General features: G+C 48.1%; 6 protein-coding genes across 6 annotated transcripts; 4 read left to right on the forward strand and 2 right to left on the reverse strand.

The window, feature by feature from the left end:
- Positions 1-782: 782 nt before the first annotated feature.
- Positions 783-3,038, forward strand: GGS22DRAFT_129262 (acid protease). Its single transcript, XM_047958425.1, has 3 exons — positions 783-1,063; positions 1,143-1,454; positions 1,525-3,038. Exons 1-3 carry the CDS (start codon positions 811-813, stop codon positions 2,721-2,723), a joined length of 1,764 nt encoding a protein of 587 aa, XP_047819277.1. The 5' UTR covers positions 783-810; the 3' UTR covers positions 2,724-3,038.
- Positions 3,039-3,219: 181 nt separating this feature from the next.
- GGS22DRAFT_160925 (domain found in IF2B/IF5-domain-containing protein) lies at positions 3,220-5,397 on the reverse strand. Its single transcript, XM_047961006.1, has 3 exons — positions 5,107-5,397; positions 3,652-4,480; positions 3,220-3,597 (listed from the first exon to the last, which is right to left on the reverse strand). The coding sequence occupies exons 1-3, from the start codon at positions 5,140-5,142 to the stop codon at positions 3,428-3,430; spliced, it is 1,035 nt and encodes a 344-aa protein (XP_047819278.1). The 5' UTR covers positions 5,143-5,397; the 3' UTR covers positions 3,220-3,427.
- A 614-nt stretch (positions 5,398-6,011) lies between these two features.
- Positions 6,012-6,656, forward strand: GGS22DRAFT_129277 (uncharacterized protein). Its single transcript, XM_047958426.1, has 2 exons — positions 6,012-6,330; positions 6,387-6,656. The coding sequence occupies exons 1-2, from the start codon at positions 6,111-6,113 to the stop codon at positions 6,488-6,490; spliced, it is 324 nt and encodes a 107-aa protein (XP_047819279.1). The 5' UTR covers positions 6,012-6,110; the 3' UTR covers positions 6,491-6,656.
- A 1,062-nt stretch (positions 6,657-7,718) lies between these two features.
- Positions 7,719-9,639, forward strand: GGS22DRAFT_160932 (DnaJ-domain-containing protein). The gene has a single exon (XM_047961007.1). The coding sequence runs from the start codon at positions 7,764-7,766 to the stop codon at positions 8,961-8,963; it is 1,200 nt and encodes a 399-aa protein (XP_047819280.1). The 5' UTR covers positions 7,719-7,763; the 3' UTR covers positions 8,964-9,639.
- A 1,481-nt stretch (positions 9,640-11,120) lies between these two features.
- Positions 11,121-13,198, forward strand: GGS22DRAFT_160943 (glycoside hydrolase family 72 protein). Its single transcript, XM_047961008.1, has 4 exons — positions 11,121-11,251; positions 11,309-11,880; positions 11,935-12,372; positions 12,436-13,198. The coding sequence occupies exons 1-4, from the start codon at positions 11,125-11,127 to the stop codon at positions 12,658-12,660; spliced, it is 1,362 nt and encodes a 453-aa protein (XP_047819281.1). The 5' UTR covers positions 11,121-11,124; the 3' UTR covers positions 12,661-13,198.
- GGS22DRAFT_129332 (S-adenosyl-L-methionine-dependent methyltransferase) lies at positions 13,138-15,242 on the reverse strand. The gene is made up of 8 exons (XM_047958427.1): positions 14,918-15,242; positions 14,803-14,855; positions 14,644-14,739; positions 14,521-14,562; positions 14,363-14,457; positions 14,281-14,293; positions 13,659-14,206; positions 13,138-13,570 (listed from the first exon to the last, which is right to left on the reverse strand). The coding sequence occupies exons 1-8, from the start codon at positions 15,056-15,058 to the stop codon at positions 13,413-13,415; spliced, it is 1,146 nt and encodes a 381-aa protein (XP_047819282.1). The 5' UTR covers positions 15,059-15,242; the 3' UTR covers positions 13,138-13,412.
- Between the last annotated feature and the right edge of the window lie 1,123 nt (positions 15,243-16,365).

Raw genomic sequence — 16,365 nt, forward strand, 5'->3', positions numbered from 1 at the left:
CTTGATTGGTTGCCCAGATAGCAACGGCCAGCTGGTAATGCATACTAATCGACCAATTATATCTTATGTGGCTCGATGTTTCCTCCAACTTCAACTTCTGATTACCTCAAGAATCACTCACCCTTTTCATCACAAGCATTGTGACATAATATACGTTTCTTAGAAAAAACGATTTGACAATCGAAGATTCGTTTACCATTATGACTTCGATAGAGTGACGTTGGTAGGTAGGTAAATAGGTGAGAGAAATGAGGGATCTTGCATCCGCTCAACCGATTTTCCTTCGTCATTTCATTGCAAATGGATATTTATCATCGTGGACTCATCCACATCGATTCTTTCTACAAATGTCTCTCCTTACTTTTAATCAAAACATGACCTCGTCATATAGCATTGCTGGGATGCTCAGCTATTCATGGGTCTCCTGTATCTCTGTTTCGTCCGCAAGCCACCTTCTCGAAGCCCGATCAGCTGCCGTTTGACTATATCAGACGGTTAGAGGCTTGTAATGGGGCTCATACATGCAGTTACCCTACTCCTATCATTGAAACCAAGCACATATCAAAATCTACCAATAATCGGCCGTCCAATTCTTTCTGTGACGGATGGATATATACCCCGTGGTATTCATTAGACAAACGCTTGTAGTATCAGGCTGGATCTATATTAGCTCCCCGGAGATTCCAATTCTCGATATTCAATATCCAACATGAGAGACACTACTCCGCTGGCTTTGGAATATTCCTCTTCCCCCTCTTGCTTTGGCCCTCTGTTATTCTAGCATGTCATTCCAGCATTGAGTTTTGGGAGATGTATCTACTAAGATCACTCACTGTCTTAGTTACTCTCAAACTATCAATTGCCCAAGTTCTACTCGATTTACAGTGGTCAGAAGATGTGTCCGAATACACAGTTCAAGTACAAGTCGGAACTCCAGGTCAAAACATAACTATGAGGATCGAATTCGAAACTTTCTTCACAAATTATACGTTAATACCGTCCACAAATTCAACAAGTTGCGCCAACACTACGGACGTTTACGGCGGGTGTCAATTCGGATCGTGTCAGTTACCTCCCACTTTACCTACCTAGGTAGTATAAACATCTATCGAGCGTATTTTATTTTAATCATTATGATATAGTCAACCAAAATTTATCCTCGACATTTGATTCATATGACGCATTCGGTAGCGATCGCGACCACTCGGGCGGGGTTATATTCATAGACACACTTGGGTTCAATGGTGAAGACGGAGCGATCTATATTATGCACCTATCATATGATATAGCGTCACTTCCAAGCAACACGCCAGCAGCAGATAATATAGAGCCATCCTTACCGTTCTTTTACCTTCTTGGCGATCTCTATAATACTTGGGACAGCCTACTTGATTATTTAGCATTCCAAGATTCCATTCCAGCTTCTGCCTTCAGTTTATGGCTGCAAGATGAAAGTAAGTATATGAAGATAACTAATTGAATTATGAATAATTCTCTAATATGAAACTAATATATAGTTGCTAGATTCATTTACAGGAGGACTCTTGCTAGGTGCTATTGATACAAGTCGCTACGAAGGTGAACTCGTCAGTCTAGATACATATAACAGAGATAGCCTAGAAGCTTTACCAGCGACATCGCGGCGGACGTTCAACGGGACTAGTAATGAGGGACCGATTATGGCAATCGCAATGACCTCACTTTCAGCTAGTAGCCCTACAGGGACGGATGAAATTTGGGTTCAAGGTCCCTTGTTCGTCCGTATCAAATTAGGAGACGATCTATGGCTCTCGCCTTACCTTGCAGCGCAAATACGAAACATAACCGGCGCTATTATTCGATACGACGAGACTGGAACCCACGAATACACTGTCATACCGTGTAATATGAAAAATAGCGAAGGGTATTTCACCTTTGGCTTCGGCGGACCAGAAGCTTTCAAAGTCAACGTTACCATGGCAAGTTTAGTCATCCCGCCATCCAAACAGCTTCGTCAGCTATTCAACACCTTTGGGGAGGACATGTGCAGATTTGGTATCTCCGAAGCTAAAGGTTACGACGTGGGATTTCTGAGCAGTCATTTGCTTCGCTCAGTCTATACCGTCATTGACCTGACGAACCAGAAAGTGGCAATGGCTCCCCTTAAACTCGACCATAGAGGCAATGAGTCAAATATCGTCACATTCGATGGACTAAGCTCACCTATTCCATCTGCGACTTCGGCGTCAGGCCAACCGACATCGATAAGCAGAATTGCGTTGTCAGGACCATCGCCGTCGCTTTCGTATCGGGCCGCGAAAGGCTTTGGGATCACCACAGCTGCAACAACATCGTTATCGGTACTCAAATACAGTTCCAGTTCCGGGGGAAACGGTCTTTGGGTTGAAACGTACATCGTCATAATCAGTTCTATCATAGCTGTCTTCCTCATGCTACTCACTTCGCTCGTCATATGGAAACGATGGAAGAAACGCCACACCTTGGCAACCAGACTGCCATTCAAGGAGAAGCCCTGTTGTATACAAAAAGATTCTTTAGATGGAGTCCAGGTACAACAGGTATCTGAAATCGATGGAAATATTCGGCCAGCGGAATTGTCAGCAGTCAGAGAACTCTCGGAGCTGCACGGCAGGGAGATCTGTGCGGAATTACCTGGCGACCACCGGTTTCCCGAGCGGGCAAAACTCAAGGCCACAACATATCATCCAAAACGTTATTCATAGACCTCATCATCCTACCTACTAAGAGATCAAAATCAATTCTTACCGCTGGTCGGTTCCTAGTAAAGACGGGCTCAACCTCCTAATGAAGTGGATACCAAGCCCTGAGAACAGCTTCTCGAGTACGACACCACCGAGTTTGCTTCAGTAAACCCTGAGCCTTGAAACTGGCGTTTTTAATTAACCAGGAATACACAAATCCCTTGCTTTGTACGAAACAAACAGCGATCGGACTTCACCAGCTATAAGGGGTGTTGTCTATAACCCACTGCCTTCCGGTCGAGAGATGTAGAGTCGCAATTTCATATACAATTACCATAGATCTAATAGATATTTCGCATACGTGTATATAAGGCAATTTTATTCATGAAGATAGTAGATTTCCTCAATAGTTAGTACCAGAAATTGGCGTGTTGATAGATAGATGTTGTGTTTAGTAAAGTCCGTACGGCCGTTTAAGAGTGTCACGTAATCACGAAATTTCGGAAGGATCACAACATGGAACATCACAATCACATACAATCTTATAAAACATAGAATTCGCTGCGAAATATGAAAAAGCCTTTTCCCATTTGCCATTTTTCAGTCTAGCCCGCCTAGTAACTACCTAGCGACGCATCTATCTCAGACACGCCGCGCGAAGAACCCATATGAAGACAGAAAGTCCTGGCATATCAACAGTAGGGACCGTGCTAGCGAAACGCAGCTTAACCTTGCATCTTCTTTCTCTTGCCGACCTGGGCGGAGAAACCGGTCTTGATGGCGGTGACGGACCGACGGGATCCGCACGAGTTGCAGGTGATGAAGTAGAGACGGTTCTCTCCCTTGTTGAGCTCTGTGTCGGGAGATCGGCATGTTTTGCAGGTGACGTACTCGACTATCGCTAGTTAGAAACGACGAGGACTAAATTCTCGTGATAAGAGGGACTTACTGATGTATTTTCGCAAGACATTCTCGATTTGCTTCTGTTGGAATCGACCCTTGATAACCAATCGTCTGCTTCCGTCGACGGAACCGTTCGTACCCAACTCGGCGAACAGGTAGGCGGTAACGTGCTCCTCGCTTCGCTTCATTCTCTTGGTGATCTCCTGGATGTTGGCGAAGATGGTCTTCTTGTTGCCTTCACGTAAGCACTGGGGAGGCGGGATCTTGTAACTTCGGGTGCCGCTTGAGGCGTGGTCGGGGTTCTTCTGAGCTAGCAGGCTGAAAAAGCGTCCGAGTAACAAGTCGTAGCTAATTGCCTTAGTCTCATCGTGACTCCAGATACCAGTTCCCTTCTCCATATCTCCGCTTTGCTCCTCGGTCTTAGCGTCGGTAGCACCTTCTGCGTCACCACCCTCCTTGTCGAGATTGAGCGCTGCAAGTTTAGCAGCGAATTCATCAGTCTCGGCCTTGGTCTTCTTCTTCTTTCTCCTCTTCATGAGGAGGTCGACGCCGCCAGCATCAGCTCCGTCAGCTGCACCGTCGGCCTCCCCTTCTCCATCCTCGGTCTTCTTAGGCTTCTTCTTCTTCTTCTTAAGAAGATCGAGGCCGCCATCTTCAGTGAGAGGGGCGGCGTCATCGACCGGAGCTTCTTTCGAATCAGTAAAGGCCCCAAGAGCTGCTGAGAGCGGCGGCGTACGGGGAGTATGAGAAATAGCGGTATCCTTGGTTTCTTCGGAAGCCATGGTGCTAATTTTACCGTCGGCTTCGACTACGAGGGCTTCGGAATTAAAGACTACGGATTTTCGTTGCTTGCGGTCGGGGATGGAGGGACGTTCCTGTTGTTGGTTAGAATCTTGTTTAGAAGTAAAATAATTTAGACTAGACTGTAAAAGCTAAAAAAGAGGGTTCCAGACGGGATAGGATCGGATCGGATCGAATGCGCTAAGGAAGTCGTCGATTGAAAGGCGTTATGTGAGGGTTGTGAAATATGTAGAATAGATAGTATGACTCTTCCAGTGTGATTGCTGCAGTCTCGGAATTTTCAATGTGGCCCGGTGTCATACTGTGGTGGGGCCCCTTGCCCACAGTACTTGCCATCTTTATCCCATATCAATTTGGAGGGGCAAAGATTGTCCCTCCCTCGCTAGACCCCCCTCCTATATCGCTCGTGGGGTGATTTTTAAGGTTCTCCAGCGCGGCTAGGGCATTGGCCGGGTACAAAAACCACTGTACCTTAGGTCTCTTGCCGTCTCTGTCTCTCTTTCCTTTCCTTGCTGATGTCGCAGGGAGGGGTGTTACCAGTAAAGCTTGTAACCTTGGAAGTCGCGAAACGCCGGCCCCGATCCCGATCGAATGCGTGAGGTCGAAATCAATCAGGCAATGTCCATCCCGCGTTCCTAAAAAGGAGGCTTGGGAGAATGGAGAATGTAAAAGGAATAAGGCGAGCCAAGCTCAAACTTACAATATCTGCTGCATCTGTCGCATCTGGTGCAGCCATCTTGCTTGATTTTAATTTTTGCCTTTTGCTAAAACTATCCTATGCGGTTGTGTCACTCCAGCGCCAGTTTCTCGATGCCCAAATCAAGAATGTGTTGCAGGCTCGATATCAGATTCGATATCACTTGTGGTGGCGATAAAGACGGCGTGGTGGGTTGATATTGGGGAGTTCTGTAAATCGGATGGTGGATGGTGGGAAATAAATATTAACAAGCTTTTCCCCTTTTGCGACTTTGCGATTTTCCTTTAGCTTGACTCCTTGTGTTTGTGAAATGGTAACAAAAACCAACGAAAGTCGGGTTTGAAGTTTGGGAAAGGAGAAGAAACAGAAAGGACGCAGGGCCTTATCCTATGACGTTCAAGCCCTACGATGAACAGGTGAGAGTTTCTTCGCCTTCTATTCTCTACGTCGTTTCATTGGACGAACATGCATTTTGACTTCCAATAGAGGGGTTCTTTCCCCTAGCGAGCCCAAGCTGATAGCAGCCCGTTGCCAGCTTGTGACTCAGCACACTTAACAGAGCTGACTGAGTTACCTGACCCCCACATTAAATAACGTTTCCCCTACTTCTCCACTCTTAAGTGGTATCTGACCAATGAGAGGTCAAGATCGGTCGGCATATGGACCATGCATTTAAATGTTCCAGGTTGATCCGTAAAAAGAGGTACCTGTACGTATTGCGTTACGCTGTACCTAATACCTAATAGCTTCCGAGTTGCCTTGCAAGTTGCAACAGCCACAAGTAAAGTCCCCATTTCAACATTTCGACGATATCAAATATTATAACTCAGTTGGGTTGTATATCGGGGATAATCTTGTAGTCTCGGTTCTAGGTCGCTTGAAGGCTGAAGGCTGGTAGGGGCTCAATGCATCGGGTCTGTTAGCAGTGGCGCATCGTTCGCTGCTTTTCTCTCTCGCCTGGATTATTTAGCATTGGCCTCCTCAACCTTTGAGATCATCATCGAACCATGTCTCTCTCAGATTCATTCACCATACCCGACGTTCCCGATTCCGACCACGACGAAGTCGATTCCCTTCCTTCCACCTCTACCGAGAGTTTCACGTCCGAAGACGATTACGATGCGCAGAGGGAATGGGAACAGAGCATAGAGCAGCTCCAGTTGCTGCTGACCATGATTTTGGTGCCCTTTGCTGGTAAATATCTCGGTCGCAAATTTGCCTATTGGAGTATGGTTCCGAGCTATCCCCTAAATTGGCCTCGTCTCTAACACCGCTTTGCATAGGTTGGGCAAGATATATGGAATGGATGCACAACGTTGAGATCAGGTGGACGAATAAGGCGACATTTAAAGCTTCGGGTGCAGTCGAAGCAGCGGCAACGCTCTAACGACCGGATATCTATCCTATTTGAATTCACCAAGGGAATTTCTGCGGACATGGACCGGGAGACACCCTATTTGTGTATATAAGGGTATTTGCTGTGGATGAGGGATCGTCGCCTAAAAAAGACGACAGCGAAATCGCAATCCCGAAATAACGTCTGCATCTTCAGCTGCTCGCATCCACCTCGTGAATGCTTTTCATGTTCATGTGAGGACTCTGCCGAGCAGATCCGACCCAAGATTTGCAGACAATAAGCTTATTACAGTTTGAGAGGACCCTTTATCTTATTCCTGCATTTTACTCAGGGGAGTCCTACCGCGCCACGACGACAGCCCTTGAGGATCTGTTTGTCCAATCATCGGAGTTACGGTCCATGACTGTTTGGTCAATAGTTGTGGTAGGTGTTGCAGGCCCTCCCAACCGGTTGGATAGCCCAATGATACCAAGGGCGGAATTCTCATTTTGACAAGCAATCTGCATCACCTCCCTAAGTGGTAAAAATCCCCATTTACAATAGCCATGTTTGATTCCAAGGAAAGATCTTCTATATGCCAAAGGCTCTCCCGTGATTGGTATTCTCCCTCTACCTAGGTGGATTTATCCAGTATGAAGTCACGATATTAATAGACCCGGCAGACAGGCCTTGTATGCCCGGGGTGCACTTCAGCCGCAACATGTGCCGTCAAATTGCCCGGGCAGCTATGCATTAATATGTTTGCATGCCAATTCAGGAAATTACGACACTGGATCACCTTAGAGAGCTATCATTGAAGGTTACCCGGTTGCTTACGCGATTTTAATTGGAGCGATGACCTGTTGCCACAACTCATTCTGAAGTTTGGTGTAAAGGCCGATTCATTCCACCCATCACCCTTTGGATCGCTCACCTCTAGTACGTAGGCAATCTCCAGCGCATCCACATGTGACATTTAACGTTCATCTTCGTGGGTTGACCTCGGCGCTTGGCACTACGATGACCGTTTAGAAGGGTCGAGGCTCGATATCATCCACGTAGTAAGTTTTGAATAGACAGGTTGATGGTAACGACCCACGTGTACCGCATCATCCAAATGCGAGCACACAGTTACAAAACATGGAATATAATAGATAAAGACCTTGTTCTGATCTTTGCTGATTACTTCGAATTGTAATAAAACGTTTATCACGAGCCATGACAGGATATTGCATCACATTGCTCTGTTTCACTACACTTATGCTGTTTAACAGCTTCAAATCATTACTTATACGATATCTGCGAGCCGCCGAATACTGCCAATATGCTTCCCACCACTGCAAACCGAAAACGAAAAGATCGTTTCGATTTTTATCAACAATACATAGATCGCGATATATCAAGAGAATCTTCAATAATGGTCCGCCCGAGATTTCCCAAGCATGACCTCTACAAAGCGCTAGAGGTCGAAAGCGATGCGAGTTTGGAAGATATCAAGAAGGCGTACAGAGAATTATGCAAGAAAGTGCATCCGGATAAAGCGGAAGGGGGGAACACGCCCGAGAATAACGAGAGATTTACGCAGGTCCAGGAGGCCTGGGAAATTCTCCGTGATGATGTCTTGAGACGAGAGTACGACCAGTATCGTGCCAACAGCGCCAAGGACAGCAGCCGGCGCGACGAAAAAGATGGCGATTCCGGCCGCAGACACAGGGAGCGCAAGGAGCGGAAAGAACGAAGCGAACGAAGCGGTAAGAAAGAACACAATCCCCGCGGCAGCGCAAAACCGAAGGCAGACCGAACTCACAGCAAGAAAGGGGACAAATACGAGCCTAAGCCGAATCGCAACCGAAAGCCTTATTGCGAAGACTGGTCAGAGAGCGACCATCGGGACGGGAGCAAGTCATACCAGTCTGGACCGGAACCAGGCAGTTGGCACTACGGCACTCCGCCATTTTACGGACCCGGAGGCCCACCTCCTCCGCCTCCTCCACAGTACGGTCCCTATGATCAGTACACCCGAGGCTCCCGCGGCCCGAATCCGGTTAAACTTGAAGACCGCATCCTGGGGATGCGAATTCGAGTTGATCTAAACCAAGCCGACCGAGACTTAGACAATCTGCAGGCCGACTTCACCGGTTTTATCACGAGCTTTAAGGCCCGGTTCAATTTCCCGGATGCCGAAAAGCGCCGCTGGAGTGCGATGTTTGAAGACGTCAACAGCGCCGTGCAGTTCTTGGAGGACATGTACGACATCCTCGACAGCCGATTGGAAGCTGTCGAAACCGGTCGCGGGAAAGTCATCATGACTCTCGACCTCCCCGAGCTTATGGGTATTCTTCAAGCCCACATCACTAGGATGAAGTACTCGCTCATGGCAGCGCTCATCATCCTAGATCAGCTTTTGGGTTATATACCCTACGAGGCCGAGTTATATCTTCTCCACACCCTAGAGGGTAGACTGTACGTATTGGCATGGCCCGCGTGGATACCCGCCGACTATAGTAAGCCAGCGAAGTACTAATTGTATACATAGGAACGCGATGCAACAATCTAAAACATCGAATCCACCCCAGACCTCATCCTGAGATCCCACGCCCTTATAGAAAAGCGAGATGCCCAAGCAATATGAAGGAGGCACGTATAAAGGAATGGGAGTACAAAATATTGTTTAATACTAATGGGGTTCTGGATGTCTGTATGATATGAGCTAAGGGGCGTTGGCGATCATTCTAGATATTAACAGGGAGAGAGTAGATGTATCCTCAACCTAGTATATAAACGAATGCCTTTACATATAAAAAATGCACGATTCAGATGTCTTTATTTTTTCTTCGAAATTCGACCGAATGTTCTTTGTCGTTTCGAGAACTGATTCTCATGTTTGATCTCGATATCCTTGTTATTATATGTAGAATAAAGATGCCGAATCTCATGTGGTACACGCTAGATTTTACTGTGCTGCTGTGTCAAGTAAGTATTGCTGTCAATGTAAATCCATTTTCCATTAGCTACGTGGCAGCCAATTGGCTATTATGAAGGTAAAAAGAAGGACAGCATGCTGGGATATGCCTAGAAACTGGGAAGTCTGTTATGCAAATTGATAATAAACTCGCTCCCGTACGGGACACTGGCCTTGCTGTAGCTAGAGGGAGCGGCTAGCCAGCAATACGATGGTGGGTGCGTGGTCGTAGTGTGATACTCCCTTGACACTAGACCAGTTTTAACTGGACCAACAGCCGGGCTATTATCAGGTTTTAAACTTGGCCTGCCAGCAATGGTTGATCTAAAATGACGGCATAAAACCCACCCAGATGCGGTAGTCCGGAAGCCAAGAACGAACGGCTGCAGCATGTCAGTGAAAGTCAATTCCTAAACGGGAAGTTTGCATGAGTTAGAGTGCATCTAGTGGCTACCAACGAACGCTCGGATTGTATGTCTCGTTGTATGCGTTTGTCATCTGTAGTGTAGGCGCTTTCGACAACCAGAACACGGTGGAAGTGGAATGGTTAGTTTTGGAAATAAAACACTTTGAAACCCGAGGAAGGCTGTGCAAATGTGCAGATGTGTTAAGTAATAAGAATATGTTACGGTGTTGAGAAAGTTTGGCGATGATCACGAACTGCTCCAATTTTGAATACGAATTTTACTTGGCTGAAGGAGAAGAGGAATACGACGAATTAGGTCGTCAACATAAGACGCCAGCTTATAAGAAATAGTGGATCTCGTAATACCTTAGTTTTAACAGAGAGCAATGACGGCGAACTAATAATTAACTGCGGCGTATGGCCCCACTCTTATACTATGTAGCAGGTGCATCCGGATCTCTACGACCACCCTCCTTGCCGTTGATCGTATCCCAGCATCCATAATCCCTTAACTTCAATATGCGGCTCCCACGGGTTCCATAGGTAATCCTATGTCGATAAAAGAAACTCGGCCAAGTCAGGGGGATGGCTGTTTTCTAAGACATGACTGTATTTTACCTAGTCTTTTGTCTTTAGCCCCTTGCTATTTTTATCTGTACATATGTGGCAATGTAGAAGTAACTCTCTATATCAAATGTGTCGCGCGGTACTTACGGTACGGTACATACCCGTTCCTGCAGATACGTCAATTTACACTAGGAACGCCACTCGCTGCTCTTGACCCAGAGTTATGGAATATGAGTGGGTGAATTTCGTTTTTATGCCGGCTATTGGTGTCACCTGTGGCGATGTTGGAGACACACCCTCCTTCCCCTTTTGTTCCCGAGTGGCAGTGACCAATACCCTGCTTTTACTTGCTTTGCTGGGTGCCCCTTTCCTTGTTCTGAGGAATCAGAGAATACTATGTTTTAAAGCCAAGGGAAGTGACATCTTAGCATTGTCGCACCTTTCCTCTTGCCATTCCTAAGCCCACGTCAGGAGACTTGTTTTTCTTCCACCTCTCGACCTTTCCACTCGTTATTACTCCATCTTGACTCTTCCCCTTCTCAAGGACAACTCACTCGTTAATGTTGTCTCACTGTCTTCCGATATATTCATCTTCGCAAACTGTTTGATCTTGATTCTTCTTTCAGCGACCCTCACTCGTTTGGGATTGTAATTCAATACGTGCTTGACCTCGCTTGACGAATACCATACCATCACTTACCAACCTCAAATCATAACAGCCAATTGACTACATAGTGTTACAATAGCATCATGCGGTCGTTCGCTATAGCGTCCGCTTTGGCGGCGGCGAGTATTGTCCAAGCAGGACCTACTCCCACCGAACCGGAACTCCCCAAACGCGCTGACTCTTTGCCCACCGTGACCGCGTCTGGCAATGGTATAGCCTCAATTCTCTCCTTGTATATAGACAACGGAAGCTGATCATAAATGGTAGCGTTCTGGGCTGGTGATAAACGATTTTATATTCGAGGCATCGACTATCAGCCCGGTGGTTCTTCCGCCAACAGCGATCCTCTCGTTGATACCAACACTTGCAAGCGAGACATCGCCAAATTCAAGGAACTCGGTGTCAACACGGTTCGTGTCTACTCTGTAGATAACTCGGCCAACCACAAAGAATGTATGCAAGCTTTGAACGATGCAGGCATTTACCTCGTTCTCGACGTCAACAACCCCCAGTACTCCATAAACCGAGACAAGCCCGGCCCGTCATACAACGACGTCTACCTCCAGAGCATCTTTGCCACCATCGACGAATTTGCCAAGTACGATAACACGCTCGCTTTCTTCTCGGGGAATGAAGTTATCAACGATAAGCCTGAGTCTGTAAAGGCCGCACCTTACGTCAAAGCTACCACTCGTGATATGCGCCAGTACATTGGTTCCCAAAAGTACCGCAAGATTCCTGTTGGTTATTCCGCCGCCGATGTCAGCCAGAATCGTATGCAGACCGCACAGTACTTCAACTGCGGTACTGATGATGAGCGGAGCGACTTCTTCGCTTTTGTAAGTATTCTCAATCGCTAACAAAAACCTTGAAAACTGACTGTTTCGGTGTAGAACGATTATTCTTGGTGTGCTCCGTCTTCTTTCCAACAGTCGGGTTGGGACCAGAAGGTTAAGAACTTTACTGGTTACGGTATACCCATCTTCTTGTCTGAGTGGGGCTGCATAACAAACGGCCGTACCTTCGAGGAGTTGGGTGCGTTGATGAGCGATCAAATGTCTAGTGTGTACTCGGGTGGCTTGATGTACGAATACAGCAGGGAAGGGAATGGGTACGGTATTGTCGAACTCTCCGGAACTTCTAGTTCGGTCAAGGAGGATACCGAATTCTCGGCCTTCAAGTCAGCTCTGAGCAAATACCCGACGCCCAGCGGAAATGGCGGGTTTACCTCAACCACTGCGTCGGTTGCTTGCCCGACTGTCGATGATACTTGGGATCTCGAGGGCTGGGGTGCAAGCGCACTTCCCGCCATCCCTAATGGGGCCGTCAAGGTACGTAGACTGCTACAGTCCTCACTGGCTACTGTTACAGAAAAAAAACTAACAAACTCATAGTACATGACTGCGGGAGCTGGTACTGGACCGGGTCTAAAAGGAGCTGGTTCCCAGAATGCCGGAGGTACGTCGACAGGCACTGCTTCACCCGGTTCCGGATCCGTGACGGCAACCGCATCGGGTAAAAATGGCAGTGGCCGACCGGCTCCGCCAATGGACATGGGCATCTTTGCCGTTGCTGGCGTTGTTGGTGCCTTCACTTTAGTCGGCACTCTACTTTTGTAGAGTAGCACCGAATCGCTTTTTCCTTCTGGGAGTAGAAGAAATAGACTTTCCCAAATCGTTGGCACGGATGTAAGGCGTTTAATAGGCTTGGCCATCAGGCTCGTGCTGATTGGATTATCCTGGGGGAATAGGCACCTAGCCAACCTTACCGGGATATAATTAGTTTTGGGAGCGGCACAGCAATCGCAGCGCGACCCTATCATGGTTTAGGGTCTGTACAAAAACCTCAACGAATTTCCAACGAAAAAAACATATAATTCTGGCACGGGATAAGGACGGACGGATCGGATCGGATCGGATGGATATTAGAGGTGTTATTCTGGAGCTGGCCTTGCTAGAGGACGATTGAAATCAGAAATTGGTGAAATATGACATAGTTTTGTTCTATTGAGTGGCTGTGCAACTGTAATCATTATTGAAATAGGAGATTTCGGCTTATGTGACTGTCGATGGCCTTGCTTAGCTATTTGTGGTGTTGAGGATGAGGGGATGAATTGCCCCTTTCTAATATTGGTATAAGACGATATGGGTACTAGAGGTATGCTGGTCTCCTACTCCGTCGCACAGTCAGCCCTGTGAGCTAACCCTATGCAATGCTAAACGCTAGATATTATGTTCGCAGACAATATATATACCCGATACCGAATATATAGCCTCGGGGCGATTTCCGAGTGCGTTTTGCCTAGTCACTCGTCCATCAATCCCCCCTTCCTTAACCGATTTCGATGCTTATCTTCTTCATATAGGACCAATTAATTAGGCGTCTCGGGCTTCCGCCCATACACTACCTGGACTTCTATATACGGCGATTTTCGCGTATCGCGTAGCTCCTGACGTACGCGGTGCAGGTATAGCGTCACTTGCTCGCGAGACCAACCTAGACCGTTGGTGAAGAGGTACAGAACGAATCCTACGGGAAGAGAAAGCAAAGCTTTCGGTTAGTAGCGTCATACGGGAGACGGGACCAGAGAGATAAATAGGTAGGCAGTAACACTCACCCTCCATACCCTCCTCCATGGCAGACCTCGCATACAAGCCCACCTCCCTCAAATGCGGGTCCTGCGAAAAGGGCGTGAGCGGACACTTGTAGCTCTGCATCACTATATCGGTGAACCCGGCGCGCTCGAAGGACTTGACGATCGTCCCGTCCTCAACCATGTGCATCGGCCGCGGTCCCTCGTACGTCCGCGCGCCGTACTTCCGCGCCGCTTCCATTAATAAAGGCGCCCATTCCGATAACGCGGACCCGTCGTTCGCCAGGATCGAGCCGTCGTCGCTGCGTACGTACGTTGATGGTTCGACGGACTCCGCCCAGGCTCCTGGGCGTAGGGCCCGGTAGACTTCGGCGTATAAGGAGTCCCAGTCTCGGATGGCGCCGAAGAGGTACCGCAGGTGGATGAAGTCGAAGGTTTGCGGCGCGTAGGTCCAGGGGACGGTGGTGCAGTCGTCGATTTCGAAACGAAGGTTTACGGGTACCCAGTAGGGTTGGGTGGGCGAGATGTCGGTTCCTATTACTTCGCATTCTTGGAAGGCGTCGGCGAAGTCTCTGGGTGGGGTTAGATTTAAGGGAGTTTTGGGCTGGGTTAGGGGGGGATGGGGGATTGGGGATTGGGGGTTTACATTGTCCAGAGTCCTGGGGTTTGAGTTAGTATTGGGTTAGGTAGAAATTAGGGCAGAGAGATAGAAAGCCGGCATGCTTTACCTGTTCCACATCCGACGTCGAGCACCTTCTTCGGGTCGTCGCCGATAGGGGCGAAGAATAGCTTATCGCCCATTAGTAGCGTAAGCGTGTGGTGGCTATTTAGGCACAGCGAAGAGTAAGCTTCAAATCCTAGGTCCGACTTGGGATGTAACACTTACGAGAGGTCCATGGAATTCCCTTGTATCTCATCGTTGGGTCCCCTACAGAGATTCAGTGCCGAAAAGGCGAAAAGTCAATTTGGCGTCCCGATAATTATTCGTAGCGGAAGAGGAGGACAGTACCAGTAGTCTGTGTTGCCCCTTTGGCTATGGAATCTCCGTCCATGAATCGTGCGATACTCGAGGATGCTGGCCGACAACGAGGCCGTCGAACTCATACTATTTTACTCCAATCATGAGTATCAACCCCTCAACATCGAGGTCTTGGCTCTTTTCACTCACGCATCATCGCCCAAAGCCGAATCTAACTCGTAGAATTCAGCATCAATATCTGGCTAGAATTTGCATGTCAGATTCGACAACGGAACACTAATTGTGATGGCATCGTGATACGTACCTGCGACTCCAGCCATCGTGTAACAGCGGCACTATCCGTGGGGCTTGACAAGACCGGGCCGACAGTTGGCCTCGCGGGCTCGGCTGTAGGGTTCTTCTCCGCTGCCGGCTCATCGGCCGTGGCTTTCGGATGCTGCGGCATGCCTGGTGACTAACCAGCCCAAGCCAAGACGCAAGTTCGCCGACCTAAAGACGGGGAATTATGACGGATGTGGGGTAGCTAACGATGGGAAACGCCCACGACCCTTGAGCGAGCTTCGACTAGTCTAGTCTAATCGAACGGGAGGAAGAAGAAATTAGCGTAGGTGGATGATGCAAAGGCGATCCCTTAAGGCTAAGGGGGGCAAGTTGGCAGACGGCAGTTCAAAGAGAGGAGAGATCGCGTCGCTTTTGCCTTCTCCTCGCCCAACGGGATTTTGCTGTCCTAAGTAGGGTCAGCTGCCCGTTGTACGTTGACAAATGATGATAGAGGACCCTTGAGAAACCCCCCCTTTTTTCCCAGGATGTTTCGTTATTTTTTGTCAGGAATGTATAGGTAGGGATAGTATGTACGTATGGTGTGGTCTGTATGGGTATGAGAAGGATACGCGGGAAGAATATGGGCACTTCTGCACTCGCCGTCACTTTTGCACTTTAGTTTAGAAAGAGTCAAGACAAGAACGACAGGACGACGAAGGACGATCGACAGTTCAAGCATCGGAGATTCGCGTGCTCGTCCGCGCAGTGGCCGTAACATATCGTACACTTGAGACGTGGTCTGCTCTCAACCAATCCGGGATCCTCTCCCGCCCCATGTCGCCGATCACTGCTTTGGCGAGAGGATTTTATCTCGACCACACCATGTTGGTTCAAGGGTGCGACGGCTTACATAACCCATACTGCCATGTTTCCGATTCTTCCATGCCTTAGGGTGTCATCGAGAAGCCGGAAAATGGGTTTTCGATGGAATTTCCCGAACGACCAAATCGACTATTTTTGAGGCTGGAGGGCGCTAGAGGTCCAGGAGGGCCTGACGCTGGGCATCACGAGAAAAGTGCTTAGGGTGCGGACAGGGTCTGAGGCCAGGGTACCAACTCGGCAAAGCAACTCTTCATAAAAGAACCCCGGCAAGGTATCCCTGTAGCCACGCTTTTGCAGGTGGTCCTTGGTCAAAGAACGGTTCGTGATTTCGGCCAATTTCGAACTATCCACCTGTCGATTCCAAGTAGAAAAGCAGAGAACCTGCAAACTTGGCAGCTCGATGGAGATTCCAAGACTAGCGAGATAGTCGATCAGGAATAGTGTATCGTCTTACCCCCTGCTGCACCCGCAGAAAATCATATCAGTGCTTGCATATGTATGTAGGTATGTGTAGGCAACTAGGTAGGCATGTATCTTTAGTTGTTGGTCTGAGACGCAAATCCTTGCATATGTAGAATGTAGAATGCATGCAATGTCACAATGCCTTTT

Source organism: Annulohypoxylon maeteangense, assembly GCF_022496945.1.
Source record: "Annulohypoxylon maeteangense strain CBS 123835 unplaced genomic scaffold GGS22scaffold_7, whole genome shotgun sequence".
In the NCBI taxonomy this organism is placed as follows: domain Eukaryota; kingdom Fungi; phylum Ascomycota; class Sordariomycetes; order Xylariales; family Hypoxylaceae; genus Annulohypoxylon; species Annulohypoxylon maeteangense.